This window comes from Galleria mellonella, unplaced genomic scaffold (genome assembly GCF_026898425.1).
Source record: "Galleria mellonella isolate WM207_F2 unplaced genomic scaffold, CSIRO_AGI_GalMel_v1 utg643, whole genome shotgun sequence".
NCBI classification, from domain to species: domain Eukaryota; kingdom Metazoa; phylum Arthropoda; class Insecta; order Lepidoptera; family Pyralidae; genus Galleria; species Galleria mellonella.
The window spans coordinates 1,183,640-1,196,186 of record NW_026442135.1 but is presented as its reverse complement, the minus strand read 5'-3'; the positions used below and the strand labels follow the sequence as shown (position 1 = coordinate 1,196,186).

Here is a 12,547-nt window from a genome sequence, read left to right as displayed (position 1 = left end):
AATTAGGTGGGAAATAATTTCCCAATGTTCGTTCCTGCTTTGATAAACATCAGTGTCTTTATATATATATAAAATTGTTTGTCAGCTGTAATAATAACGGTATAGGAACTTGTAATACGATAGCGAGTAAGTCAAATTAGTGGCTTTTTGCAAAATTGTGACTGCGTTTATGTGATTTCTATGCTTTATTCCAAACGAAGCCACTTATAAGTTTTAGGACTTTTGTAACTATTTGTGCAATATGCTGATAAAACTACATAATTGCCAACTTTTTATAATTTACTTTCAGCTATTCAAATATGGACGCAAGAAAGGAACGTAAAGTGCTCGCCAAGAAACTATTAGAAGAGGTGGTACAAAATTTAGACGACTTGTCTGATTTATCAGGCTCAGATTCTGAGGATGACTCATGCTTTATCAACAGTATTCATTCTCCTTCCGATAGTTACCTAAATCAGCTCGATGATAACCTAATTGAACAACGTCTTGAACATATCTTTGGCTTTGGATTGACGGGAGACAAACAAGACCCACCTTCTCCCCCTATGCAAACTCAACAGATTTCAACGGATGCCTTACTGACAGTCTTAGATGAAACATCGCATTTCACAAACACACCAAAAACAGACAACAGTCTTTTGCCAACTCACTTAGGTACTGAAACTGAGCAATGTTATGATCAGCCTTCTGACGTTCACACATTTAATGAAGTTCAGCAAAATTTTGATGTCATTGATGCCCCCATGGAAGAGTTTTTGGCAGATGATGGGCAAGAGTCTGAAACTAACAACGAAGTACGCAGAGATCGTTCTCAGCCAAGAGTATGGGAGATAAAATCGGAAACCCATGAAGTTCCTCTTTTCGAAAAACGTTTTAAGCCCAAGGCTAACGATACTCATAAAACATCACCTCTAAGTATTTTTGAGCGGCTTTTTCCTGATGAACTGATGGTAATAATTGTGGAACAAACCAACAGATACGCCCGTCAGAAAAATAGTACTAACTGGAAACCTGTAACTCTACAAGATATTAAGGCGTATCTAGGAGTTTTAATCCTTATGGGCTTAAATCCTTTACCGGACATGGAACTCTACTGGTCATCAGATCCCTTTTATTACAATAAGGAAATTGCCCAGGTTTTCCCAATAGTAAGATTTAAAAAAATTACAGAAAACCTCCACTTAAATGATAACGAGATGGAACCACCAAGAAACTCCCCTGAATATGACAAATTATTTAAATTGAGACCCCTCCTCACAGAACTCAACAAAGTTTATCAAAGAGAGGCATACAATTCAGAAGTACAATCGATTGATGAGTGTACGAGGTCTGTCCGGAAAGTTCGTATAAAAGTGTTCTGGAATGCGAGAAAGAGGAGTGGGGAGGCCAGGTAAGCGCAGGACCCCTTCCTTATGTCCCTAACAATGCTTCAGTTCTGGTCTGACCGCCGTGCGGTGCGAACTGGCTTGTCACGCCATCTGTGAAGTTACCTCTTAACGAAACCCCGTCGGCATGGAGCCCGCTTCCGTTGAAGAGCAGCGCGTCGTAATCAAGTTTCTCTCGAAACTCGGCAAGAATGGCCGTGAAATTTTTGCCGATCTCAGAACAGTTTATGGGGATGATGCTGTGAAGGAACCAACCGTCCACAAGTGGCTAAAAAGATTCAGAGAGGGCCGAGAAAGCGTTCAAGATGACCCACGTTCAGGACGTCCTTCCACTTCACATTCCGACGAAAACGTGGAAAGAATTCGAACTTGTGTTAATGGGGACCGTCGTTTAACGGTCAGACAGGTGGCTGAAGAGCTTAATTTGGGCAAAACCGTGGTCCACGAAATTCTAAGAAACGAACTTCAAATGAAAAAAATTTGCGCCAAGATCGTTCCCAAGCTTTTGTCCCCGGATCAAAAATCACGAAGAGTTGCTTGCTGTGAGGACTGGTTGGAAGCCGAAGAGAATGGTGACTTTTTGAACCGAGTCATCACTGGAGATGAGTCTTGGTTCTACGAATTTGATGTCGAATTAAAATCCCAAAGCAAAGAGTGGAAGACATCCGGGGAACCACGAACAAAAAAATCAAGAAAATCCCGCTCAAATGTCAAGACAATGTTGATTGTTTTTTTCGATGTTCGGGGGATTGTCCATCAAGAATTCGTCCCTCCAGGCCAGACAGTTGATGGAAAATTCTACGTCGATGTGCTCAGACGCCTCAAAGCTCGTGTGGCACGAGTTCGTCCAGAATTGGCGCGAGAGGGGCGTTGGATTCTTCACCACGACAATGCCCCTGCCCACACCTCTCTTGTTGTCCGTGAGCTTTTGAGTAAAAATTCCATTACGGTGACCGAACACCCCCCCTATTCGCCGGATTTGGCCCCGTGTGACTTCTTCTTGTTCCCAAAAACCAAATTGGTACTTCGGGGGCGGCATTTGGGGGACATAAATGAGATAAAAAAAGCTACGACGGGGCAGCTGAGAAACCTACAACCAGAGGACTTTCAAGGAGCCTTCTCACAGTGGAAACGGCGTTGGCACAAGTGCATTATGTCACAGGGGGAGTACTTTGAAGGGGATAAAATTGATTTACCTGAATAATTGTAAAATAAATTTTTAAAAAACTTTTATACGTACTTTCCGGACAAACCTCGTATGGTCAAATTTAAAGGGCGCAGCTCCTTAAAGCAATACATGCCGAAAAAACCCATCAAAAGAGGATTTAAGGTATGGGCAAGATGTGACGCCAAAACTGGGTACTTGTACCAATTCGAAGTGTATTCAGGAAAAGGCGACAGCACCGAAAATGAAGGGTTAGGCTACAATGTTGTCATGAAACTCTGCAGTAACGTACCAAGAAACACTTTAATTGCCTTTGACAACTTTTTTACTAGCTGTAACCTCATGGAGGATCTTTACGATAAAAATATTTATGCAGTGGGAACAGTCAGATGCAACAGAAAGGACTTACCTGATATGATAAAAAAAAAACAACCGAAACCATTGCGATTAGATAAACATCAGTTTTCAGCGGTTACTGCAGAGCCAATCACAGCCATTAAATGGCTTGACACAAAGGAAGTTACTGTCCTGACAACAGCACATCAGCCCTTAGACACAAGGATGATAAAAAGAACCCAAAAGGATGGCTCTGGAGCTGACATTCTCTGCCCGGCTGCAATTGCTTCATACACGCTCAGTATGGGCGGAGTAGATCTTTTTGACCATTTTAGATCGTCATACCCTATAAACCGGAAATCCAGGAAATATTGGATGCGACTATTCTTCTTTCTGTTCGATGCATCTATAATTAATGCCTACATAACGTACAACTACTCCCATGTCCCGACCCTGCATGGCCACCGTGATTTCAGACTACGGTTAGCACGTGCCCTTATAGATAATCACACGACACGAAAAACTCACACACAAACAGATGTAGTTTTTAAAAAAAATAAAAAAGGTGGTAGGTTTGGCGTTCCCGATGAGATTCGGCTGTTAAATGTTGGCATACACTTGCCTGAAGAAAGTGCCACTTACAAAAGATGTCGCTTTTGCAGCACAAAGCACAAAGAACAGAGGACAAAAATAGTATGTTCCTCCTGTGGAGTAGCTCTTTGTGCCAAAAACTGTTTCAAAACCTTTCACACAGTTCTTACTCAGTAATGTTATTTTCATATAGTATTTGAAAAGTTCTTAATAAAATATTATTTGTAACATTCTAGTTTCATTTTATTTTTATAATTTTATTCAATCACTCAATCATGTTATATTGAATTTTTTATATAAAAAAAATAAACAAGTAAAGTAGGAGTAAGTAATATGTATAGAATTTGTAGTAAAAATGTCCCAAAAAAATGTAACCATTCCGGATGATGGGAAATAATTTCCCACTTAATTATATTTTGCTTTTCCATACTGGATAATGGGAAATAATTTCCCACCGTAAAACCCCCATTTCCCCTCTTTTTATAAAAAAAATGATGTTTTTTTCGAAATCTACAAAGCCCTTTTACTTAGAAACCATGTTTAATTCATAATTTTATTTAAAAAAAAAATCCATTTGATTAAGGGTTAAATGATTTTTATTGTTAAATTTGTTCGTTAAACATCAATGAAAATGAACATCTAATAATTTTGATTTATTTTATTAGTTTCTATTTATGTCAAGCGGTAACAAAGGTATTTATGCATTTAGATGAGTGGATACCCTTCTAACATTTGTAGAAGAGCACCAGGAGTTAACTCGTGGCCACTGTAGTAATGCAGAAGGGCGAACAAGATCCAACCAATTGCATGGTTGGAGCATTGGGTAGATGCACTAAAACTGTGAAGCAGTGGCAGAAGGTAAGCACTTTTCTGATATTTTTTCAATTATATACATATATTCTTTATTATACTCATAAAAGATGCCGCGATTAGTTTAACAACTTGTTACCAAAGGTGGGCTTATCTCTCAGAGATTCTTCCAACGATTAGCAAGTAATCCAATGCAGGAAACGTTCAAGAAAAAAGAACTTAACATTAATACAAAGTAAATAGAATACCATTCAAATGAATTTACTTGAAGGAAGTAATCGAATGACTATCTACCTATATAATATTCTTTTTTCTTTAATTATTAATTCTTTTCTCTTCTTATTCATTATCCTTTACTTCTTTCCACCCTGCAGAGGTTGCCTGTATGAGATTGCTTTTAAGGATAAGGATGCTAATTTTTTTTAGTACATGATATGCATTTAATATGTTAAGTAAAACCAGTATAATTTATTACAATACATTTTTGTTATAAAATAAAATTTTCCAATACTCATCTATATATATAAAAGAAAGTCGTGTTAGTTACTCCACTTATAACTCAAGAACGGCTGAACAAATTTAGCTGAAAATTGGCAGGGAGGTAGTTTAGAGCCAGGAGAAGGACATAGGATACTTTTTATCCCGTTCGACAGCATTCCCGTGTGACTTGACATGAAACGTCAGTCACTATAAAACGTGGTATAACAAAAAAGAATCAGACTTGGAATAACAAAACGCAAATGACAGCTATGTAATGACGTATGGATGACAATTTGATATTTGTAAGAAATCAATAATAAAACTATTTCTATTAAATAAATAATTAACAATTATAATGTAATGATAGTGCCATTGCCCATTCGTATAAACAGTGAAGTGAACTATAAAACTCGGTATGGTTGAAAATTTGAGTTTTTAGGTGAAGTGAAGTTTAATTAATAATGCCGCGACCAAGACGATCGAATCTTAAGGGGGTCTTCCTATGTGATGGGTTGAAAAAATCGATTTTTTTTTTTTCATAAATTGCTCCCTTAAGGGGTTATATACAGTTAATTTTTTCAAAAAATCGATTTTTTTTTATTTTATTTTCTGATTCTACATATATTCAAGAATACACACAAGAAATTTCAAATCGATCCGGCAAATATTTTCGAAGTTACACGCATATTTGTAACGACGTCTCGGAGCGCTTGGGAGTATAAGGCCGGAGCGGCATCGACTACCTGAGCGCTGTCCCTTTCATGCATCTGTCTATTGTAAGCATTCCCCTTCTAAAGTGTTTAGATGTGTAAATCAACAGTGTGATTATTTTATTTTATACCTGAAAAGTGAGTTTATATTTTTTCGACCCTAAAGTGGAACATATTTAAGAGTGGTAGTCAGTATACGGAGCCAAGCCAAGCTGTAAACTTGTGAGATCGTTTATTTTTTTGTGTGTAATTTCCAGTGAAAATGAAGTCTTCCCGAATAATGAGAAAATCTCATAATGTACGTAAGTCGAGAGTAAAAAAACGTAAAAATGTTTTCAACCCAAAAACAGCTGAAACAGATGAAAGGAGTTTCAGTGCCTCGGCGAAAAAATTTAAAGAGCAAGAGGAAATCTCCGTCACACGTGATCCGTCTGTTGAGTATCGCATACTAAACTTCATTACTGTTTTTGCAGCAATTGCTGAATATGTAAAGTGTAAAGTCTGTGACGGAGATGTCAAGTTTCAAACAACTTCTGAACGAGGACTTGGTTTTCAAATAGTTGTGCTGTGTGATAAGTGTGCCGACCGTAGCGTAAATTCTAGTCCGTTCGTCACGCATTCTTATGAAATAAATCGACGATTTTTATTTGTCATGAGAGTTCTCGGATTAGGATTGAAAGGTGCAGCAAAATTTTGTGGATTAATGGACATGCGAGCTTTTATATCACAGCCAACTTATGATTTGATAATAAATAACATTCACTCCAGTGTAAAAATAGCCACTGAAAAACTTTTTGCACAGGCTTGTACCGAAGAGAAAAATTTGACTTCCGATAATCAAGGTAACGAACATTCAACAGAATTAACTGTATCTGGTGATGGCACATGGAAAAAGCGAGGGTATACTTCCTTGTACGGTGTGACCTCTTTGATTGGATATTATTCAGGTAAAATAATAGATATAGTTGTTAAAAGTGCCTACTGTAAACTGTGTGAAACTTGGAAGAAGAAACTTGATACAGAAGAGTATAATGAATGGTACGAAGAACATAAAAATACTTGCACTGCAAATCATGCTGGTTCCTCAGGGAAAATGGAAGTTGATTCAGTCGTTGAAATGTTCAAACGTTCATTGGAAAAACTCGGAGTCATCTATAAAAATTATATCGGAGACGGTGATTCCAAAACGTACTCGGGAATTTTAAAAGTTAAACCTTATGGTGATGAGGAAGTTGTAAAGAAAGAATGTATTGGACATGTACAGAAACGAATGGGTACGAGACTTCGAGATTGTGTAAAAAAAAATGTTGAGACTGTTGAGAATGCGAAAGGAAAAAAAAAATACAAAAGAAAACTCTCGGTGGAAAAGGAAAACTCACTGGAAAGATGATCGATAAGTTAACAGTTTACTATGGCTTAGCAATACGTAGAAATTGTGATTCCATTGAGAAAATGTATAATGCTATCTGGGCCACATATTATCACTATTGTTCATCTGACCAAAAACCTCAGCACGACAACTGTCCGAGTGGACCAGACTCATGGTGCAGCTGGCAGAGGGCTGCTGCTGCCAATGAAGTATCTACTTTCGAACATGATTATGAGCCACTACCTGATGATGTTGCTGAAGCTATACGTCCGATTTTTATAGACCTCAGCAATAAAAGTTTATTGGAAAGATGTGTCGGTGGTTTTAACCAAAACAACAACGAGAGTTATAATCAACTGATTTGGAAAATCTCTCCCAAAATTGTTCCGGCAGGCTCGAAAACTGTAGAAACCGCTGCATACATAGCTGCTGGCGTCTTTAATGAAGGAATGGCTTCATTATTATATTATATGAATGCAATAGGAATTACACTTGGACCCAACGCACATTTATATGCCGAAAAAGAAGATGAGCAGCGCGTGAACATCTCCGACCGCAGAGCGCGCGATAGCACCCGAGATGGAAGAATGGCTCGCAGACAACATCAGCTCGAGTTATTGGAAGCTAATGAATCAGCAGAAGGTCTCTTATATGGGCCTGGAATAGATGACACCATGTAAGTTGAAAAAAAAATTTTTTTATCCCATGTAAAGTGCACTCAAAACTTTAAACGCGTTTTTCTCGAAATGGTGTTTTCAAAGTCGGTGACCACTGTAACTCGAAAACGGTTTCTCCGATTCGTCTAAAATTTTGATACAAGCTTCTTAAATATATTTTTCAGTTATTAATCGAAGCTTTTATTTTTCCAATAAAAACTTCGATTTTTTATAAACAATTTAAAGTTGAAATTTTGGTGAAAAATCGACTTTTTTTTTTGAGAAGGCGCCATTTTGACAAAAAATTTTTTTTTGCTTATTCCATCGATTAATAATTGAATTTAACATTACTTTAACTAAATCTTTTTATTTTTTTAATTTCAGATGATCCAGTTCAGAGATAGAGTGGTCACCGCAAGACGTCTTTTTTTAGAGGACCTCCTGGAGATCGGCTGTAGCTCTTCTCCAGAGAAATATTTTTACTAATAATAAGCACTAAAATGTTGTTGAATAATACCATAATAAGTATGTAAACTTTTGGAATCAATAAATTTTAACGGCTTCTCAAAAAAAAATCCTAAAAATTCGCTTTTTTTCGACCCATTAACTGTATATAACCCCTTAACATGTCTAGAATACGGTAGTAAAGCGATTTTAGAAAATTCGAAGTCGTTTTAAAGATACAGCAGGTAAAAGGAAGAGCGGTTCGGAGCGCTGAGTTGGCAGTTAGAGCCCGGGCCTATTGTGTACCGTCGGCTTTATACGTGGCCTCCCTTTTATTCATATATCCGTTTATACAAGTTTAGACACGTTTCTACAGACTTAAACAGAAATTTCTATTGTTATAATATTTTACCGAAGTTATTTTAGTCTTGGTTGAACTTCGAAGAGAGCAACAGCTACAAATTATTTTTTTTCATAATGAGTGGACGGAAAGGAAGTACGAGTGAAAATGTTCATCCTGGTCGTAGTAAAAAAAGAAAGTTTAGTGGAAACCGTTTTACCCACCAAAATGATACGGTATTTACATCAGCTTCGGCCAATAAACTTAAAAATAACATGAACATGGAGGTTCCCATCGCTTCGAATTTCGCATATTGCATTTTGGAGTTTGTTTCTGTATTTGCTGCAATCTCTGAAATAGTTATATGTAAAACTTGTAAAAGTGACGTGTCTATTTCGCGATCAAGTTTCCGAGGCCTAGGCTTTAAAATTATTTTATCGTGTGAGTGTGAAAAACAGACAGTTATAAACTCAGGCCCGTTGATCGGAAATGCATTTGAGGTTAATCGTCGGTTTGTATTTGCGATGCGATTATTGGGAGTTGGTCAAGAAGGAGTAAATCTTTTCTGTAGCTTTATGGACATGTGTTCGGGTGTTGCAAATTCTACTTATACTGCACTACTGGAAAACATTCATATTGCTACATCTTCACTGTGTGATACTTTATTGGCATTCGCTGTTACGCAAGAAAAAACTATGAATGAAAAATCAGGAAAACCACAGGATGAATTGACTGTGTCAGGTGACGGTACTTGGAAGAAAAGAGGCTTTTCATCTCTGCTCGGCGTATCTACGTTGATCGGCAAGTACACTGGGAAAGTTTTAGATGTCATGGTCATGAGTAGTTTTTGTGGTGGATGTAATTTGTGGAAAAAAAAAAAAAACAAATCCTTTAGAATACGAAATGTGGTATGAAACGCATGTAGATGAATGCACCATAAACCATTCCGGAAGTTCCGGTAAAATGGAAATAAGTGCCATCACGAAAATGTTTCTGAGGTCTGTAGAAAAATATGGCGTAAAGTATCTAACATACATTGGCGACGGTGACAGCAAAACTTTCAAGGGGATCCTAGATACTAAACCGTATGGAGATACTGCGGTAACAAAAAAAGAATGTGTGGGTCACGTAGAAAAGAGGATGGGAACACGACTTCGGGCTGTTAAAAAGGATAAAACCAATAAAGGAATAGGAGGAAAAGGAGCAGGTAAACTTACTGATAAAGTTATCCAAGAAATTACAAAATTCTACGGATTAGCAATTCGACGCCATCCAGATTCGCTTGAAGATATGAGAAAGGAAGTTTGGGCAACGTACTATCACAAATGTTCTTCTGATCAAAACCCTCAGCATCAATTTTGTCCAGAAGGCGAAGACAGTTGGTGTAAATGGCGTAAGGCTGAAGCTAATAATGAACTGGACCAATTTCATCACGATAAACCACCTCTAATTCCGCAAGTCCAAGAAGCTATCAAACCGGTTTTCGAAGATTTATCGAAAGACGAATTATTAATTCGTTGTTTAGGAGCAGAGACACAAAACAATAACGAATCTTTGAATTCTTTGATTTGGACTTTCGCTCCTAAACATCTTCATTCTGGTCCCAAAATTGTTGAAATTGCTAGCTACTTAGCAGTTATTATCTTTAATGAAGGTTTTCAAGGTATTTTAAAAGTTATGTCGATTATGGGATGCCCTGTTGGTCGTGAAGCCCAAGCGTATGTTGAGAAACGGGATGAAAAGCGAATCTTACGTTCTGAGCGGCGCGTAAGTGATGTCGTTAAACAAGCCAGGATTGACTCAAGAGCTGAACAATCTGCTTTAAAAGAGTTTCACGAGGAAGAGTAAGGAATACTCTATGGACCAGGCATCGCCGATTGAGAGTAAGTTGATATTTTAATAGTTTTTAACGGACTTGAAACTTTAAACGCGTTTTTCTCAAAACTGTGTTTTTCAAACTTTCCTCCATTGTATCTCAGAAACGGCTGGACCGAATTACTTGAAATTTACAGGGCACACTCAATATATGTAAACGCATGGAATGAACTATTATCAATCGAAAATTTTCAAAACTTCGATTTTTTTATAGCAAAAAACAAAAAAAAAAAAACGCCTAATTTGCAACTTTTATTTCAAATGTCTATCAAAAATCCAATTTTTTTTATATTCATTTGATTATAGGTCATTCCGTGCTTTTAAGCCTACAAATTAAAACGCCGTTTATTTTTTTTTTTCAGATAAGCCGATCAGCCGGAATCGTGGAGGAAGTGGGAGCTCTTTTTTTCGAGACGGGGGTGTTCAGAGCGCTGTAACTCTAGTTTGACTGAATATTTTTAGCTGAAATTTTATATTTATACTGTCCAAATATGTGTTAATAAATGATAAAAAACTTGAAGCTCTAAATATTTACTGGTCGTAGAAAAAAAATCCTAAAATATCCCTAAAAAACAGGCCGTCACATAGGAAGACCCCCTTAATTGAAGTTATTAGAAAACGATAGTCATTGGGATACGACAATCGCTGAAGCCATTATCTCTGCATCTCCAAGTCAGATACGCACATTATTCGCTATCATAATTTCGACATGTTTTCTATCAAACCCATGTAACCTGTGGCACAAATACAAGGATAATATGTCAGAAGATATTTTACATCAAATTCGTGTCAGTTCCAGAAATCACGATTTTGAGATGAATGAGGAGATACATAATCGTGCTTTACTCTTGATCGAAGATATGTGTTACCTCATGTGCGGTAATTTATTAATCAGGTTAGGAATGCCAGCACCATATCGTGAAATGAATGACGCATTTAATCGAGAATTGGAACGGGAACGTGAATATGATCACCAGGAATTAGATTTAGTAGTTCAAACGAATGTACCCCTGTTGAATTACTAACAAAAGGAAGTTTATGATACTTCAATGAAGGCAATCGATGATGAAAATGGTGGTTTATATTTCCTAGATGCCCCTGGTGGAACTGGCAAGACATTCCTCATGTCATTAGTTTTAGCAACTGTTCGGGCGAGATCTAACATAACGGTTGCAGTTGCATCTTCTGGAATAGCAGCCACATTGTTAGAAGGATGCCGTACGGCTCATTCAGCATTCAAATTACCGTTAAATCTTCAAACTATTAAAGAACCAACGTGTAATATTGCAAAACACTCAGCAATGACCAAAGTTTTAGCGGTATCGAAAATCATCATTTGGGACGAATGCACAATGGCGCATAAACGTGCATTAGAAGCACTTAACCGAACATTAAAAGATTTACGCAATGACTCGAGATGTTTTGGAGGAGCAATGATTTTACTGTCTGGCGATTTCCGCCAAATACTGCCAGTAATTCCAAGATCTACGGCTGCCGACGAAATAAACGCTTGCCTCAAATCGTCAAATCTATGGCGCTATGTGAAGAAACTGCAACTGACAACAAACATGAGAGTTACATTGCTTAATGATACATCTGCTGAAGATTTCTCGGAGCAATTGCTGACTATCGGTAATGGTTAAGTACCTGTCGATGAATCGAGCGGATTAATATCATTTCCAAATAATTTCTGTAATTTTGTCTCATCAAAAGACGAACTTATCAACAATGTATTTCCAGAAATTATTTCTAACTACAAAAATAATGAATGGTTGAGTGAGCGAGCAATTTTAACGGCTAAGAATAAAGATGTAGATGACCTAAACTACATAATTCAAAATAAGATCATTGGAACAATGCATTCATTCAAATCTATTGACTGCGTCACAAATGAAGATGAAGCCACCAACTATCCAATTGAATTTTTAAACTCTTTGGACATGGCTTACCATCGCACAATTTACGCCTAAAGGTTGGCTCCGTAGTAATCATGCTTCGAAACATAAACCAACCAAAACTGTGCAACGGTACGCGTTTGGTGGTTAGAAAATTGATGAACAATGTAATTTACGCTACGATAATGATAGGAAAATTCAAAGGTGAGGAAGTTCTCATTCCGAGGATACCGATGATCCCTAAATGCTGGTGGCGATTATACCGGCGGAAGTTATTAAACGTATTTTTAAATAAAATATGTTTTCAATAAATACGAATATTTTTTAATCCGATCAAATCATGGAAAACATCGAGTTAGACCGGCATGTGGCATCTCGTGACATCGCCCAGAAGATGGGAGTTAGTCACCAAACCATTTTAAACCATCTGCAGAAGGCTGGATACACAAAAAAGCTTGATGTTTGGGTGCCGCATGATTTGACGCAAAAAA

General features: G+C 37.3%; 3 protein-coding genes across 4 annotated transcripts; all 3 read left to right on the top strand.

Moving 5' to 3' along the window:
* The first annotated feature begins 299 nt into the window (after positions 1-299).
* LOC128201912 (piggyBac transposable element-derived protein 4-like) lies at positions 300-3,654 on the top strand. The gene is made up of 2 exons (XM_052900294.1): positions 300-1,320; positions 2,660-3,654. The coding sequence occupies exons 1-2, from the start codon at positions 300-302 to the stop codon at positions 3,652-3,654; spliced, it is 2,016 nt and encodes a 671-aa protein (XP_052756254.1).
* A 1,695-nt stretch (positions 3,655-5,349) lies between these two features.
* LOC128201921 (uncharacterized) lies at positions 5,350-9,183 on the top strand. 2 transcript variants are annotated; one of them, XM_052900332.1, is made up of 2 exons: positions 5,350-7,522; positions 7,887-9,183. In XM_052900332.1, the coding sequence occupies exons 1-2, from the start codon at positions 6,864-6,866 to the stop codon at positions 7,888-7,890; spliced, it is 663 nt and encodes a 220-aa protein (XP_052756292.1). In that variant the 5' UTR covers positions 5,350-6,863; the 3' UTR covers positions 7,891-9,183. Both variants share the same exon structure in this region; 1 of them encodes a protein (XP_052756292.1).
* A 2,027-nt stretch (positions 9,184-11,210) lies between these two features.
* On the top strand, positions 11,211-12,131 carry LOC128201911 (ATP-dependent DNA helicase pif1-like). The gene is made up of 2 exons (XM_052900293.1): positions 11,211-11,793; positions 11,902-12,131. The coding sequence occupies exons 1-2, from the start codon at positions 11,211-11,213 to the stop codon at positions 12,129-12,131; spliced, it is 813 nt and encodes a 270-aa protein (XP_052756253.1).
* The last annotated feature ends 416 nt before the right edge of the window (positions 12,132-12,547 follow it).

Bases quoted from the DNA above. Each gene is read 5' to 3' on its own strand.
- LOC128201911 (XM_052900293.1), top strand. From the start codon at position 11,211: ATGAAGGCAATCGATGATGAAAATGGTGGTTTATATTTCCTAGATGCC. The intron at 11,794-11,901 runs GTAATGGTTAAG...ATGTATTTCCAG, and splicing joins GGAGCAATTGCTGACTATCG to AAATTATTTCTAACTACAAA.
- LOC128201912 (XM_052900294.1), top strand. From the start codon at position 300: ATGGACGCAAGAAAGGAACGTAAAGTGCTCGCCAAGAAACTATTAGAA. The intron at 1,321-2,659 runs GTACGAGGTCTG...TCAAATTTAAAG, and splicing joins AGTACAATCGATTGATGAGT to GGCGCAGCTCCTTAAAGCAA.
- LOC128201921 (XM_052900332.1), top strand. From the start codon at position 6,864: ATGATCGATAAGTTAACAGTTTACTATGGCTTAGCAATACGTAGAAAT.